This window comes from Scatophagus argus, chromosome 20 (genome assembly GCF_020382885.2).
Source record: "Scatophagus argus isolate fScaArg1 chromosome 20, fScaArg1.pri, whole genome shotgun sequence".
NCBI lineage: Eukaryota > Metazoa > Chordata > Actinopteri > Scatophagidae > Scatophagus > Scatophagus argus.
The window spans coordinates 12436362-12452162 of NC_058512.1; the positions used below are offsets into that span (position 1 = coordinate 12436362).

At 38.9% G+C, this 15801-nt stretch overlaps 3 protein-coding genes across 6 annotated transcripts; 1 reads left to right on the forward strand and 2 right to left on the reverse strand.

Annotated features, from left to right (window-relative positions):
- Window positions 1-154: 154 nt before the first annotated feature.
- Window positions 155-3574, reverse strand: clic3 (chloride intracellular channel 3). The gene is made up of 7 exons (XM_046374314.1): window positions 3428-3574; window positions 3182-3290; window positions 2254-2363; window positions 1496-1621; window positions 1275-1381; window positions 1000-1175; window positions 155-887 (listed from the first exon to the last, which is right to left on the reverse strand). Exons 2-7 carry the CDS (start codon window positions 3215-3217, stop codon window positions 723-725), a joined length of 720 nt encoding a protein of 239 aa, XP_046230270.1. The 5' UTR covers window positions 3218-3290; window positions 3428-3574; the 3' UTR covers window positions 155-722.
- A 3200-nt stretch (window positions 3575-6774) lies between these two features.
- LOC124051217 (fucosyltransferase 7 (alpha (1,3) fucosyltransferase)) lies at window positions 6775-10974 on the forward strand. 4 transcript variants are annotated; one of them, XM_046374311.1, is made up of 3 exons: window positions 6775-7033; window positions 8299-8423; window positions 9589-10974. In XM_046374311.1, exons 2-3 carry the CDS (start codon window positions 8421-8423, stop codon window positions 10645-10647), a joined length of 1062 nt encoding a protein of 353 aa, XP_046230267.1. In that variant the 5' UTR covers window positions 6775-7033; window positions 8299-8420; the 3' UTR covers window positions 10648-10974. The 4 variants fall into 4 exon arrangements, with proteins under 4 accessions (XP_046230267.1, XP_046230269.1, XP_046230266.1 ...); XM_046374313.1 differs by lacking the exon at window positions 8299-8423; XM_046374310.1 differs by lacking the exon at window positions 6775-7033 and having other exon boundaries at window positions 7240-8423.
- Window positions 10975-11213: 239 nt separating this feature from the next.
- pou5f3 (POU domain, class 5, transcription factor 3) lies at window positions 11214-15516 on the reverse strand. The gene is made up of 5 exons (XM_046374308.1): window positions 14359-15516; window positions 14097-14208; window positions 13513-13643; window positions 13018-13182; window positions 11214-12911 (listed from the first exon to the last, which is right to left on the reverse strand). The coding sequence occupies exons 1-5, from the start codon at window positions 15115-15117 to the stop codon at window positions 12651-12653; spliced, it is 1428 nt and encodes a 475-aa protein (XP_046230264.1). The 5' UTR covers window positions 15118-15516; the 3' UTR covers window positions 11214-12650.
- Between the last annotated feature and the right edge of the window lie 285 nt (window positions 15517-15801).

Sequence of the window (15801 nt, forward strand, 5' to 3'; positions counted from 1 at the left end):
CACGGTTTGTCAAAAAGCTGATAAAGTCATGATTAAACAACATTCTTATCATTGTCAAAAGATATTACCACTGATGATCCACACTGATGACAGCTTTTTGAAATGTACACTCTGAATGGTTGAGAGGTAGAATAAAAATAATAGCCTCCAAGCCATATAATTGCATAAATTCATGTATTTTTTCATGACATTTATGTGTAAATTATTTTGACACACAGACACATGGGGGTGGGGGTGGGGGTGTGTGTGAACAATACTATAAACATAACCCGAAAGACACCTGCTTCTTTTTTTTCTTAACTGCAGTTAATATCATGTAAATGCTGAGACATAATGCATGCACACCTAATGAAACACAACATAAATATTCTCTGGGATTTACAGTGCTTTTTCTCACTCTTACAGGGGCTGAATAAGAAATCCACATCATTACAACCACAGCATGCAATGCAGTATATACAGTGTCTACAAATACAACTTTAAAGAAGCAGTTGCAAATTTTAAAAATATTACAATTTATTCAGTTCATGAAAACAACAATACTTCTTAGTTTAACTTTCTCGATAGCTAATCATTAAACATGCCATTGCAAATAATGTTCATTATCCAAACTCATATTATTTTGACACAAATAAAGAATAATGTATATAGTTCAGAATTTTGACAACTTTTCTCTATTGTTCATTTCTCACCTGTTCTTCTTTTTTCGAGTTTATACTGATTTACTTGTTCAGGTATTTTGCCACAGATTGGTAGGCAATGAGGATCTCTGAGTCATTTGGGCAGGTGTAACGAAACTCATCTTTTTTGTAGGCATTTTTCAGGTAACGTGTCAGTCCTTTCAGTTCTGCGGGGATGGCAAAGCCACGATACTCCATGCACACCACCTGGAATTTGAGGGGTTTCAAGACTGCATTATTAGGAAATAGATATCAATAGCATTGAAACAATTTAGGTCCAAAAGTTTCTATACACTTAGTCCTTCTGAACTCTGCTGACCTTGACGATGTTGAGTTTGGGAAGCAAGTTGCAGTCTGCCAAGGTGAGGGTGTCACCATCCAGGAAGCAGCGTGAAGACTCAGTGATATTTGGGTTCTGGTCCAGCTCATAAGGGAGAGGTGTCTCTAGGTACATGTTCAGCTTCACAAGAGTTGAAAGAAATTTCTTCTCTAGCACTGAAAGACAAAAAAGGCGTAACAAGCTCTATAATGTGGCAATATATGCAAAGAAAATGACTGTAAATTCAGAGTGAAATATGCAACTAATGCCCTTACTGTCATTTAATGCAGGATTTGGATTCTTTATATACGCTGAGAATTTTCGAAAGATGTCTTCTCCAGCGCCATTGGACTCTTTGTATCGACAGCACAATTTTGGATACCTGCCAATGGTAGAATGAAAAACTGATGTGTGTATGTCAGTGCAGTAATGAAGAGAACAAGAACTGTACAGATCTAGTTTATAGATATAATCTCTATAGATGCATTCTACTCACTGTGGTGGTGCTAAGGTGTCCTCCAGGAACTCCTCAATCTTGTTAGTGTCTGTTTTGACCTCTTTGTTGTAGATGAGGAAGGGAGGCTGAGAGCCTGGAGCCAAATCCTTCAGCACATCAGGTGCCCTGCAACAGTTTCACAGTTCTGTGCTATAAATTCACAGCTCTACGGTTTTATTGCCCTCTCTGACTTCTCTACACTTGCTCGCTGTGACTTGCATGATTACATTCAGGACCTTCCCCATCTCCTTCAAATGCCATGGTTTGAGTTTTACTGCCTGAGAGGATCCTGATAGTTTTATTCTTACTTTCTCCCTGCTATTGATAATATTATCCAAGTTCTGATTGCTCTTGATTACTTTTATTATTCCTCATTATTGCTAGTCTAACTTTAAAGTGTTCTCAGGCTACGTCTATTTCCTCCTAAACCCTAGAGTATCCAAGAAAAGAAATATAGTATAAGTGCAAATGCGTTGTATGTAAGTATGTCTGTTTGTGTTATTATTGTGCCCTTTTAACCCAATATATTCTGACTTCGGGTGCAGGTCTTCTGTGACCAATCTTTGGAATACTGAGTTTTATGCTTTGCATCAACCATTCCCTTATAATTACCTTAAAATACAGGGGTAGGAATAATAGCAGATAGACAAACTTTGTTTAGTGTTGTTGTGATAAGCTGCATGAGCTAATGTGTCAATGTCAGTCTCAAGGACAAGACCTGTATATTTATGAAAAAGAGAAGCAAAATGTACTCTCACCTCTTCATGTCCACAGTGGTGAGGGTAAAGTTGGCCCCTTTTAGCCACAGGATCATGAAGAGTCTCTGACAGAAGGGACAGTTGCCCACACTCTCGGCATCAACACTGGCCTGACAGACAAACAGACATTACATTATAAAAATACACTTTCCATTGCTTTTTTTTTTTTGAAATGGGACACTGTTAACTTGGTTCTGGCGTCTGTGCTGTAATGTATCGACCAAACCTGTGCAGGTATTCTTGTTGAGCCTGCTCTGCTGACTGTCTGAACCAGTCACTAAGGAATTTGAAATGAAGGTTTGAGGTGGCTTTACACCCAGATTAAAGAAGCGTTTAAATTGTATTTGGTGCATCTGCTATACATATTTTCTACTGCAGCCTGATATAATTGAGTTAATGACGAGGAAGCAAAGGAATTTTTGAAAGGGCAGGACACAGGTTTCTAGACTGGACAGGCCTTCTTTCAGTTTCTGCTGTTTCATGCTGATACTGAGCCTAAATAACAAGACATAATGAGATTAGATTAGATTAGAACAGTTTGGCACAAAACAGACTGTAGAATTCTATGATGGCACCATGAATGCTTTTTATCCTACAGAATGATAATATTTGAGTCTTTCAGAGGGTTTAGGTGCTGACATTTTTTTAACGAACACATTTAGAAGCATTTCCAGAAAATCTGGGCTGTTTAATGAAAGGAAATCCATCAATAGAGCAGCTAAAATTACTGGAGCAGACACCTGGAAAATTTGGAGCAAGTAGAGAAGTAACCGTGGTTGGTTTGGGATGATTACATCTAAAAATGTGGTATTACTGTTTATAATAACAAAGAGCTACTGCATTTATACTGTGTTATCCATATCTGTAGTGTGGTGTTCAAGCATGATATACTTTACGCGCAACATATCACAATTATTGTTCATCTTACCTTCACGAAGAGCTCAATCTTCGGGGCCTCTGCCATCTTTGTTTCTGTCTCTCTTCCTTGTAATGTCCAACGGTCTCTCTTGGATCCACAAAATGGTTCAGTTCTGTCTCTATCAGTGCAATGATGGGTCAGAGGTTTTTAAAAATTCTGTGACTTAAAAGTATGTGCTTCATTCTCATTCTTTCACATACACACACACACGCACACACACACAGTTTAGTCTAATACTATTAAGCCTGTACTCACCCTGCTAGTCTCAGTCAACACTGCATGGCAAAACTATGCTTTATCCTCATTCCACCTGAATATATTTTTCAGTGCTAGCCCTTCACTTCTCCCTCCACCGCTTTTCTCTTCTTCTCTGTTTTTTGTTTGTCTCTCACCACACCTGTCAAGCTCTGAGAGGCGGCCCACACCCCCTCCAGCCTTACCAGTCAGACCAGCAAATCTGGATCTGTCTCCATTTGGCCCTGTGTGCTCTCTGTCTCTGCTAAGATAAAGTCAGTTCAGTATTGTTCAGGCAGCTGCACTATTAGCATGTCACGACAGCTGCCATAGCACAAGACAGTGAAGTGTAATTATAATAGTAAAGCACACAGAGTTAATAGCTAGAAAAGTTGATAACCACTAAAACACAAATTAAACAAAGCCAGAGAATATGCATCATAGTTGATTATGTAACCTGACCTAGTTTATCTCTTCCAAATACTTCATTTAATGACTTTGCACCCTTTGTGGTCAAAAGTATTGAAACAAATTTAAAGTATTTTATTTAAAAGCAAACTCAAGTCTGACTTTAAATTGAATTTTATTTATTTATTCATCTATTTATTCATGCATTTTAATCTGTTTTACTATTTAGTGTGTTCTTTTATTTTATTTTCTGAACTGTTTTACTTTTCACACCCAACTTTTTATTTCAGATTTTTATCACTCCCCTCTCTTTAGTATTTTATTATTCTATATTTATATTTCATCTCTGACTTTCTTAATGTCCCTCTTTTTGTTTCTGTTTTTACAAACTCTGTTTTGGTATTTTATTACCCATTACTATTTAGTATTTTATTGTTTTAGTATCTATTTATTTAAAAAAAAATTGTCTTATTTTATTTTATTCTTTATTATTCATGCATTATTCATGCATGCATTTTAGAATTTATTCCACATTTTTTGTTTTAAAATCATCCTACCTCTGGTGTTTTTTCATTGCATATTAGGATAACGTTTCTGCAGCTTCTGTTTTAATGAGTTGCCTTACATTTATAACGTAACTACAGCCATACAGCCAGTGTGTGTGTGTGCGTGGGGGGGTTACATTATTTGATATTATTCTTGCATGAAAAGCACTATACAAATAAATTTTGATTGATTGACGAGCATTATTACAAATATATGTGATTACGGAACTTCTCAGTCTAAAACTATGGGCACTATAATATGCAGCTATGAAGTCCCTCTTCATAGCTGCATATTGGGTATGAATATGCAGCTATGATCTTCATAGCCTCTGACTGAAGGCTTTGCAAATGATTTTTGAAACCCAGCTGCGGAGATAATTTTTTTCTCCAACTGTATATCAAGAGCATTAAGGAAGTCTGAACTGATGTTTGACGATAAGGCCTGGCCTTTTTTTTGTTTGTTTGTTTGTTTTGTTGTTGTTGTTGTTGTTTTTGAAGTGTTTCTTTACAGACTTTCCTTCATGCATGGAGAATTTCTCAAGTTTCAAGTTTGTCAAGAATTGGAATCATACTGCCTTCTTTTTGTATGATGCATCTAAATGCCATATAGTGCATTTTCTGATCATGTCAAACAGACATTGAGACCAAACTGGCTACAATGAGGTCACACTTTGAGGCTCGTAGATGTTATCTCTACAGTTTAGAAAAAAAGAAACAAGTCACCTTTATCGGTTTCTTTCTCTCTTTCTCTTCAGTGGTGTTTGATGTCTCTTGTTCCCTTTCTTTCCTTCAGGTTGCTGTGTTTGTTTTGCATTCATCTGACAGCCAGCTTCCAGCTGTTGATCAGTATTCATGACAGGCAGAAAATGCTCTCATGCAGGAAGGATTCGCTGAGGTTTCTGTGACTGAAGAGAGCAGGGAGAAACAAACCCCAAGCAAGCTGACTTACAGAGAAGCAAGGCTGCAAGCAGAGAAAAATGAGATGAAGAAACAGATCAGTGGCGATACGGCTTAAGCCAGGCAGATGTGGATGTGTCACAGAGAAAGTCATGTGGGTGTGATTATCAGTCGTCTATGACTCTGTCCTGTGGAATCCAGAAATTGCGCTCACATATTGTGCAAGGTTGATTAAAGTCATTTTGTGTTTATTTAACACTATTGTACTATTGAGCTCACTCATAAAGTGTTCTGCCTTAAGTGAACATCCCTGGTAACGCCGAAAGGAACAAATGAAACAATAGAATAAACTTATTCCCTAGGATGGGCCTGTTGGATGGATTACAGAAACTATCCAACTCAGATTATGTTGCAGTGCTTTAATGAAAGTGCAGGGTACCACTGACTGAAATGATACTGCACTGAAAGGTTCAAATCTGTTACTTGACCTTATTTATTAGGACATTACACTTTCACTGGTAATCAAACAACAATTGAAACACAAGTTCAATGTATCATCAGACTTAACCCATGGAACACTCCCCTCTTGTGGACTTTTTGTATACTAACATAAATATTACCAGTAAACTTGACATTAATTCAGTGTAAGATTTGGGTGGGGAAATTTTGATAGGAAACACAGCAGATGTTGCACATATAATTCAGTCGTTTGTGTTTCAGTAAAAACTCAGTAAAAATCATTACTGATCATTATCTTTCCAAGAAATAAAAGGTGTGAAGATCAGCTGGCAGCTGCTGACAAGAACTTACAGCAGCTTAACTACAAATAGACTATAAATATGCAATACGGTTTGTGAACAACAGTGTTAATGACAAGTTATTTTAACGATCAGTAAAAGTGCTGATTGTTCTGGAATAAAATCACATGATACACATAACAATAACAAAGCAAAGAATTCATGAGAGATCATTTGATATGGCTTGGCAGACAACATTTATTTTTCATAAATAATTTGCTTTGCCTCTTCCTGTAGATGGTGCATTCATTTCTTTACAGTGACAAAGTTGTTGCTACAGCTTTGACTGGCAACTGCTAAGAAGGCATATGTAAGTGAAACAATCTTTCTGTCTGTTTTCAGATTTTGTTTCCACTCAACAGACTATTACTCTATCTTTAGCATTAAGTGACTAAAAACAGCCCAATCAACAAGAAAAACTAATCATAAGTGTGCAAAAGATGAACCTCACATGCATGCCAAAGAGATACAGAAAACATTTTTTCATTCAGTTCAGCACCTTTGTTTCAGCTGAGTTGTTTCTCTACATATCAGTCCTCTTCTAATAATCATCTCGTTCCTATTTCTAAGCTTATTTTTAAATCCCCCATACATCCGGACTAGTTTGATTTGTGCTGAACCAGTTTTCTGTTATTAAACACAAAATCTACAACATGACTCGCTGGCGTGTGCCCACCCTTGAGTAAACCTGCCTCAATACTGAATCGCACTTCCTCTTTTCCCATCAGTGCACACACGCAGCAGACAGCTTTTGATTATGACAAGTTATTCTTTTTGGGTGTTGCTAAATAGAAAAATATGCAGGGAGCAACATGATGAAGAACTCACATCTCACATGCAATAATCTTCTTGCAGAGAACCACACCTTGACTTCCTTAAAAGGGAATCCCTTTTGGGCTTTTGAGCTCCAACCAGCAGCGACCAAAATTGGTATCAGTGGTGACTGAGAGCATAGAGCAGATCATTCATCTCCTGATCAGGTTAGTAGAGAAACCTTTTTTTGTCTCTGTGGTCAATGTGGTCGGACTTATCAAATGTGCTGTTTTCATGTGTTCTTTAGTATTCTCTCTCAGAAATATGCCACAGGGAGAATATATAAAACATGTCAAAGCTGATAGTTTGTACTACTAGGAGTGAAAAAATTTACATTCACAGTTGAAAGTAAGTTGGTGCGACCTTTGTACCCTCTAACGCCCTACAACAGCAGTTATTTTACCACAGCCAACATAAATCTTTCACCACATCCTGTTCAGAGTTGGTCTCAGCTATAGAAAATGAAGGATTTTTTAAAATATTATCTATTGTTTCTGGAGGTCCTCGTGTCTTAAACACACAGCTCTGCTGGCAAATGTTCTGATTCTGATTTCCCAGAGTGCATACCTGTGGCTCTCTCTGTACTCCAGCAACTGACATTTCTCACTGAGTGCTAAATTAATCTTAAGTAAATATGTTTAAGTGTCAAAAGAAAGGGGGAAAGTTTTTTGTATGTCATTAGGTGACAGATGTCATTGCTTCCGTCTAATTTCACACTTTCTAATTTTTGATGTGGTGTGAACTATGGTGCTTCTGTTGCCCAGTGTGGTTCTGCCGCAAAGTGGACTTTAAGTTGATCTTGTTTTCAGATTGTGTGAGGCATGACAGTAGCATGACAATGGCAGGTTCTGTTGACTCCATTAAAATAATGTGCACTGCAGGGGTATTCTGAATAAGTGGGCTAAAGACTGCAGTGAATAACATCATTTACAAACTAGCAAACAACCTTTAAAGGAAGTACGGTTAATCATGTGTTGTATCTATGTCCCCAATTTTTAGATTGGTAGTACAGGTCTAAATTTCTCATATGGTTGTCATGTCCTGTGGGTATCTTTTTCACTTCCTTATTTGCACACAGTTCAGTTGCAGGTCTTTTTCCTTATCTTGCGTAAAATGAAACCCTGTAATTTCAGGTTTGTTTCTCAATCCTGCTTTCTGTTATTTTTCATAATTACCCATTTCACAATATTCAATAGGAAAATGAAACACATTCTATATATGAGTGAGACAAGCCACTTTTTTGGAACCGCAAATGACTTTTTTTCCATGACTGAATAACTGAATTTCAATCCAATAAATACAATTTTAATCATCAAATAGAATATTTTATATGCTCATAATTAAGGTGCATCCTCTGAATGTATGTATCTTAAGTCTTCTGGCTTTGGCTAAAGCAGCTCTGATTATTTTTTTCTTTTTTTTGATCATATAGAAATACAAAACGGAAGCTTACACAGCATTTTCTTGAGTTGTGGCTCAGCAGAAACATGTCATGGTCTGAGTAAATGGTAGTGAGGAGTCTTTAAAGTGGCACAGACTGAGTTGGAATAACTGATGGTGAGTCATTGTTGTCCTTGTGCAGGAGTTTAAGACCATACAGTCTGATGCAGAACACTTTCACTTATTTTAAGAAAGCTCTCGAGTTTATTATTAAAATTATTTTAATTATTATAATTGTTATCATTTTTTATCATTATTGTCAGATTTTTTCTGCAATTTAGTTAAGTTCATTTAGACCTGCAATTACAGGCAGATCTGAGGTCTACTCTAATTCTAGAGCAAAATCTGTAAACCACAGTTTTCATTCATCAGCTTTATTGTTTGACTGCCACACCCTAAGAATTCCCCTATTAGATGGTGTCTTCTTTTTCCTGTTTATGTACATCAGCATAAAGAGAACACATTAGTTTTTAGTTAATGTCTCCTGACCTACTGTATTCACCTTGTGTAGATTTCAAATAGAAACTTTATGTAGTCCTGAGTAAAATGAAATGTCCCTGAACATGCTCAGATGAACTGAAAGATTTAAACGTTCCCCCTACCATTCAATTTTGTTAGTTTGTAAATTTCTTTAACTTGACTTTTTTGCATTTGTTGAACAGAATTTATTGTAATGTGGTATTGTAAAGATGTACTAAATTGATGAAATCAACATGGATTTATTTCAAAGTCATGACTTACTGATCTGTTTAAATATGATAGATGACAAGAAATAAACTGAGGGAAATTTTCTACAAAGTCAGTCAAGTGATATCTCAGGAGTAATCTGGTTTGTTGATGGCATTTATTGTTAAAGGACCATTCCAGTGTGTTTGCAAGTAATAGTATCATTATCATGTGTAATCATGTATACCAGTATTTTCAGTTTTTGATAACTGTTGGCCTTTTGGCACTCATTGCTTCCTGTGAAGTATTTGTGGGTGCATGATAACAAAGAGATGACAGGAAATGGTGGAGGAGAGAAAAAGCGGAAATAGTTAATTAGTCTGCACGTAGTATGAATTTTTTTATGATATGGAATGAATGTATGCTAATGGATTCATGCAACAGTAAGAAAAGTGCATACAAATTTCTTTAACAGCACCATTGTGTTTATTGATGTTAGGTATATGTGATTTGTAATTAATGGGTTAAAATTGATCACATCTCATTAAAATAATTGCTCTAATAATCCCACTTTTTCAATCTCTTTTGCAACATGGGGTGTCATAACACTAAAAAGACTGTGCTCAGCCCAATGAAGAAGCCTCTCCTCTACATTCTCTGTGTTTTATCACTGGATCTTCTCAATGAATGGCTGAGAGAATTCCAGACCCTACCAACCATAAATCCCTCCACCTTCAACATCAGGAACAGCAGTAGAAACTTAACCATCCTGCTGTGGCACTGGCCCTTTGGCAGACCATTAAGCCTGAGAGATGACATGTGCTGGGACCTCTACCGCATCCCTTGCTGCAGAGTGGTGGACCAACGCTCCCTGTTCCCTTCTGCTGATGTGGTGGTATTTCACAACAAAGAGCTTGTACAGGGAAATCAAAAGCTGCCCCTTGACCTTCCACGGCCACACGGTCAAAGGTGGGCCTGGATGTCCCTGGAGGGTCCTGTTTCTAATGGAAATTTGCAGCAGTTTGCAAACATCTTCAACCTGACCATAACCTACAGGAGGGATGCCGATATTACTGTACCTTATGGAGAGTTGCTACCAAAGGAAGAACATCTGGTGGAAGATGTCCCCCTGAATAAGAGCTTTCTGGTCTGTTGGGTGGTTAGCAACTACAGGAGGCAGCACAAGAGAAGCCAAGTGTACAGAGAGCTCAGGGCCAGAATTCCTGTGAAGGTTTATGGTCATTGGACAAAGACACGTCTCAACTCTAGAGCTCTCTTACCTACAATCTCTCACTGCTACTTTTATTTGGCTTTTGAGAACTCCATTGCCAAAGATTACATCACAGAAAAGCTGTGGAGGAATGCTTACCAAGGGGGTGCAGTTCCTGTTGCTCTGGGACCATCCTTAGGTGATTACAAAGCTGTGGCTCCCCCTAATTCTTTCATCCATGTTGATGAGTTTGCATCAGTAAAAGACTTGGCAAACTATCTTCAGCAGCTGGCACAGGACAAGGAACGCTACAGTGAATACTTTACATGGAAACGTCAATGGAAAGTGAAGCTGTATACAGACTGGAGGGAGAGACTATGCAAGATCTGCACACAGTACAACAGTTTACCTCAGCAGAAAGTTTACTCAGACCTAGAGGCCTGGGTCAATACTTTTAATACTTGAACATGCATACTAGTAGTTAACCAATAATTTGCAGATTTAAAATATGGGTCCAATCGCTGCAACTGCAGTGTCAGTGCTGAATATAATGAAACAACAGCTGAACATTCTGTAAGCATTTTAAGGTTTTCAGAGTGCTATGTGATGAATTATTTCATTTCAAAAGGCCTATTTTTGGTTTGGTGTCATTTTCCTGCAATGTATTTGATTGAAGATGTCCCAATAAAAACAACTGATCCCTTAAGAAATAAATTGTACTGGGCTCTCACTGCAGGGAACACCAGAAACTACTTGTTATCTAGAGCAGGTTCAACTTCCTCAAATACGCAGGTGGCATTTTCTTACAGTAGATAATGATTGAGTTTGCTGATGTGCTTCATTAAAAATCAAAAGCAACTGAATTTCAGTTCTTCAGTGAATGCAGAACTACCCACATGTGTGAATTTCCCCACTGTGGGACAATAAAGGAAATCTTATCTGGTTGTAAATTAAGACAAGCTAGACTATGGGAGTACGGTATCCATGTTATTAAACTACACAACAAAAGAGAATTTACTGTTTTTGGTGAGTCATGTCCAAAATTTTTTTACTGGGAATAAAGCAAACCTTAAACAGGTTGCACATATAGTTCAATGCATGGACAAATTCAACATTAAAAGTCAGTTGGTTTAGTGTTTTGATTGAAAACAGTGGAGCTGGCATTTCAATAAATTATTCACTTTTCTACCTGTTGAAAAATATGCCAAACTACTGATCTAACACTTAATTCATTCACAACAGATGTACATAAATAGTAAAATTCTTCATTAACACTGAAGTCATTCTAGGACTACAGACTGTTGTTTGATTTTACCAACAAGCTCATGGTCATATAAGGTACAGTCAGTGACAAAATGACATCTATGTCTGAATTCCTAAAGCTCAGTCATCTAAAAAAAAAACAAAAAAAACCCCAAACTTCATAAAAACAAGGCCAGACAAGTGAAATTCTCCAATGAGCACCCAAACCTTTAGTATTGAGTGTTATTCAACATTTCATAAACATAAAAACCCTTTACAATAAAAATAAAATGAGGTATAGAAGTACAGTTTGACAGTTGCAGCCTCAACTTGACAACATGATTAATTCAAGTCACGTCACAATAAAACTACCACCTGAGACACAGAAAACAAACAATGTGCAATTGGTAAAATTAGCAGCTAAGAGTAACAAATCAGTAATGACACTCCCTCAGAATATTACTTTGAATCTCCAATTAATGCTAAAAATATTTGTTCAAGATACCAATGACAACCATAGGGGTTTAAAAAAAAAAAAAAAAAATCATGTACACAAATGTGACTTAAAAAAAACAAAAACAACTGTGCAAAAATCAATGTAAAAATACATCTGGAAAGAGGCTGTATTTTCCATTTCAATGATAAACAGTTCAAATACTGTAGCTAGTCTATTCAGATGGAATACAGAAGTATTGCACAAACATTCACCAAGCTGTCAAAGATGAATTTGGTTGAAAGAGGCTGACGTTGCGATTTGGTTGATAAACTTGAACCCTGCTTGCAATCATTCCGTCCCAATAACTGGACCATATACTGTAGCACTTATTTGATGTGGTTCTAAACCCGCAATAATTAAAGCCTGAGAAATAACTTAATATGCACTATCCAGGAACAAGGCATCTTCACAAATATTCAGTTTAAATGTTCCTCTTTGTTTTAGTTTGATTTCAGTGTAGTTGCCGAGTTGCTTGTCATGTAGGAGAGCATTTGGCCCTTGAAAGTTCATCAAGTTTCACCATCTGAACAGGAACCACAAACCACTGATGAATCTCACTCCTGCACTCAGTAGAAAAGCCTCAGCACTCTTAATGTTTCTATCCCAGGATCCAACGATATGATCGGTCGATCTTGTTATAGCATTTAGAGGCTTGTCTTCAGCTTGAGTTGGGGTTGGATAGAGAAGCTTTATGCAATCTGTGGTTCTGGCCAGGACTAACCGAGCATGTTTATCCAGTCAGGTGACTAACCAGTCCAGGGTGCAGGGATTGCTTCAGGACGTCTGGACGATGAAGCTGGGGCATGTAGAGTGTGGGAGGGGGTGCACCAGAGTAGCTGGAAGCAGGGTAGCCCTGACTGGCAATGGGGGATGGAGCCATGTTCAGAGGGGAAGGGCTCTGCTCATAGTACTGGCCATCACACTCCTCATCTAGTGGCAAGGCCAGGCGCTTTCCTTTCTGTCTTCGGTTGCAGAACCAGACGCGTACCACCTGATGAAAACATCGTTCATCTTTTAATAACGTGACCAACTGGAGACACATTCAATAAAAGAAAAAATAAAAAAGGCAAATGGCATCACTAAGAGTTTGTACTTACATCTCTCTCCAGACCCAGGTCATCTGAAATGTGCGTGATCTCCTGGGTGTTGGGCTTGGGACATTTAATAAAGTAAGACTCAAGAGCAGAGCGCACAGCTCCTTCCAGACTGGTCCTCCTCTTTCTTTTTCTGGTATCAACAAATACTCGCTCAATCTTGTACATCTGACGAAATCAGAAACACATTAACATGGATGCATACAGTGTTGAATACAGTTCTATTTATGAAGACATGTATAGTATAAACCGAGCAGACTGTTGTCCCATTTAGTGTACATCACATATGGAGGTCAAGGTTCATCAAGCTTCTTGAGCGTTAAACAGCTTGACTATGGCCACTAGATGGCATATTACATTTCAAAGATTAGAGGGCCTTGATTCAGGTTTGCTCAGCAGGAAGTTAGCTAGGCTGAAAATACCAAACAATCCCAGTAAGCTTGGTGATCATCTGTTGTCTTGTAAACTAGTTGGCAGATGTGAGAGATGCAGACTTACATCCTGGGGATTTTCCGAAGTCTCTGCCTCGTTTAGCCATCTCTGAAGCAGGGGCTTCAGTTTGCACATGTTCTTGAAGCTCAGCTGCAGAGCCTCAAAGCGGCAAATAGTTGTTTGGCTGAACATCTTACCTACATGCATATACAGAAACATAATCAAATATCACATGTAATAAACTAAGGAAGGTTAACTTAAAGACAAAAAAAAAGGAAGTGAAGTTCATACACTGGGTATCTGTGTGTCATATAACTGCAGACATAACCATTGAAAGAATTTATTCTTGCTCACTTGCCAAACCTTGCCAATCCACAGACCCAATCTGTTGCTGTTAGTAAATAATGATTATGTTGGTTGATTGTCTTCTGTATATCAAATTTTAATATATGTCTACATGTAATGCCATACAGAGGTCATGGAGTATATCCCAGATTGACAGTATGGTTCACAACTCATTTGTGACAGTTTCTCAGATTTGAATATATTAACATGGGTCACAAGAGCCAAGCCAATTGTGTTAATGCAGGATCTGATAATGACTCTATTAAAGAATTTCAATACACATTTGTATCCATATGAGAACTTACCATAAAGGTTACCCAGGGCCAGGCCAACATCAGCTTGAGTGAAACCCAAAGTAATGCGTTTGTGTTTAAGCTCTTTGGCAAACTGCTCAAGTTCTTCGGTGGAAAGATTCTCCTGAAGAACAAGAAGAATGACAATGATGACAACATCTGAGATGGAAAATGGCATTTAAATAATTCTTTGGACAGATTCCCACGCTGCAGCTTAGATCTCAAACAGACCTTACTGGTTTAAGTTAGACACTTGTTTCAGTGACTTTCTTACCTCCTCAGAGTCGCTGCACCCGCCGCTGGAAGACCCGCTGCTACGCGTCGAGGGCGTCGGGTTTTGCGTCTGGGGACCGGTGGCAGCCTGGGTCGTGTTCACGCTGAAAAACGCATTCCCTGGAAGCCCGTTGCTTGGGGGTGAGGGGGACATAGATGGTGAAGACGCAGAGGATGTTGAGGGATTTTGATTACTGCCGCCGGGCGGTGTGATGTGGGTGATCCCGGGCCAGAAAGACGGATTCCAGGCCGTGGAGTAGAAGACTCCATGGGGCATGGCGGCGGAAGTTGGAGGTGTCGGATACTGCTGAACCTTTATCTCCGTTGAGTAATCATCACCGGTGTCTTTCTCAGTCTTTATTTCGGGTAGCTTGATTTGTTCCCGGGTCTCGGCTATGGGGGGACTCAGGTTTATAGGCTGGGTGGCTGCTGTTACGCCGGGTACCTGGCCGGTGTACTCGGGCGCAGCGAAGGGATACCAGTGCTTGGGTTGCCCAAACTCTCCAGCCTGGTGGTCGGATCCCCTGTAGTCACTTGTGACTGGTGGGAAAGGGAAAAAAGTCTGCGTGGATGCCGGTGTGATGCCACTATAAGCTGTTTTGTTGTAGAACAGGCTCGGGTCTGGTAGGACGCCATGAGGAAGCTGGAATGAAGTAGCGCTGCCCAAACTCTCCTGACCCAAATTCTGGGTGCAAGGGTTGGTCCGGCTAAAGTCATATGGCCGGATTTGGCAATCCGGACTCTGCGATCTTTCAGACATGTCCCAAGCGATGTGAGAGCCTCTTAGGCCTAACAAGAGCGCGTCCAAAATCAAAAAGTACAAAAAATTAGTGGTGACTGCTCACCCTCCTCATCCGTTTCAAGTTTCACACAAACCAAAGTGGGATGAGAGAAGCAGCAGCTCTCCAGAGACAACCCGGCACTTGTCCGAGAAAGTTCCGTTTTGGGAAAAAATGTGCAAAAACACAGAGCTAAGCAGTTTTTGGTGCAACATAACCACCAATACGCCTACGGCCTACTCCATGAAGTCCAATCTTTAATACCACCGTCACTCACCTCACCTTCAAGCTCAAATGCCCCTCTTCTCCCTCAGATCAACAGGCTTTCCTAATCACAGCTGCGGGTGTTGGAGATCGCCTTGTCTCTTCGCCCATTGGCTAGCGCAGACAATTGCGCACAGCTGATGGTGAATTTGTGAATGACCTTGATTCTTCCCAAAGTAGTGGGCGTGTTTTCACATCATCTTGGAGTCGTTTTTGCTGCAACTATGTTTTGTTTTTTTAATCTAAACTCATTACGCGCACTGCAAAATCATTAACCAAAGAAATATCTATAATTCAACAGTTTAAAGTTACCGTAAAAAGTATATTTACATTGCTAAATAGGCACAGGTCGCTGCTCTTGTAAATACATACTGTAACAATATAAACCTGCTCACTTCATG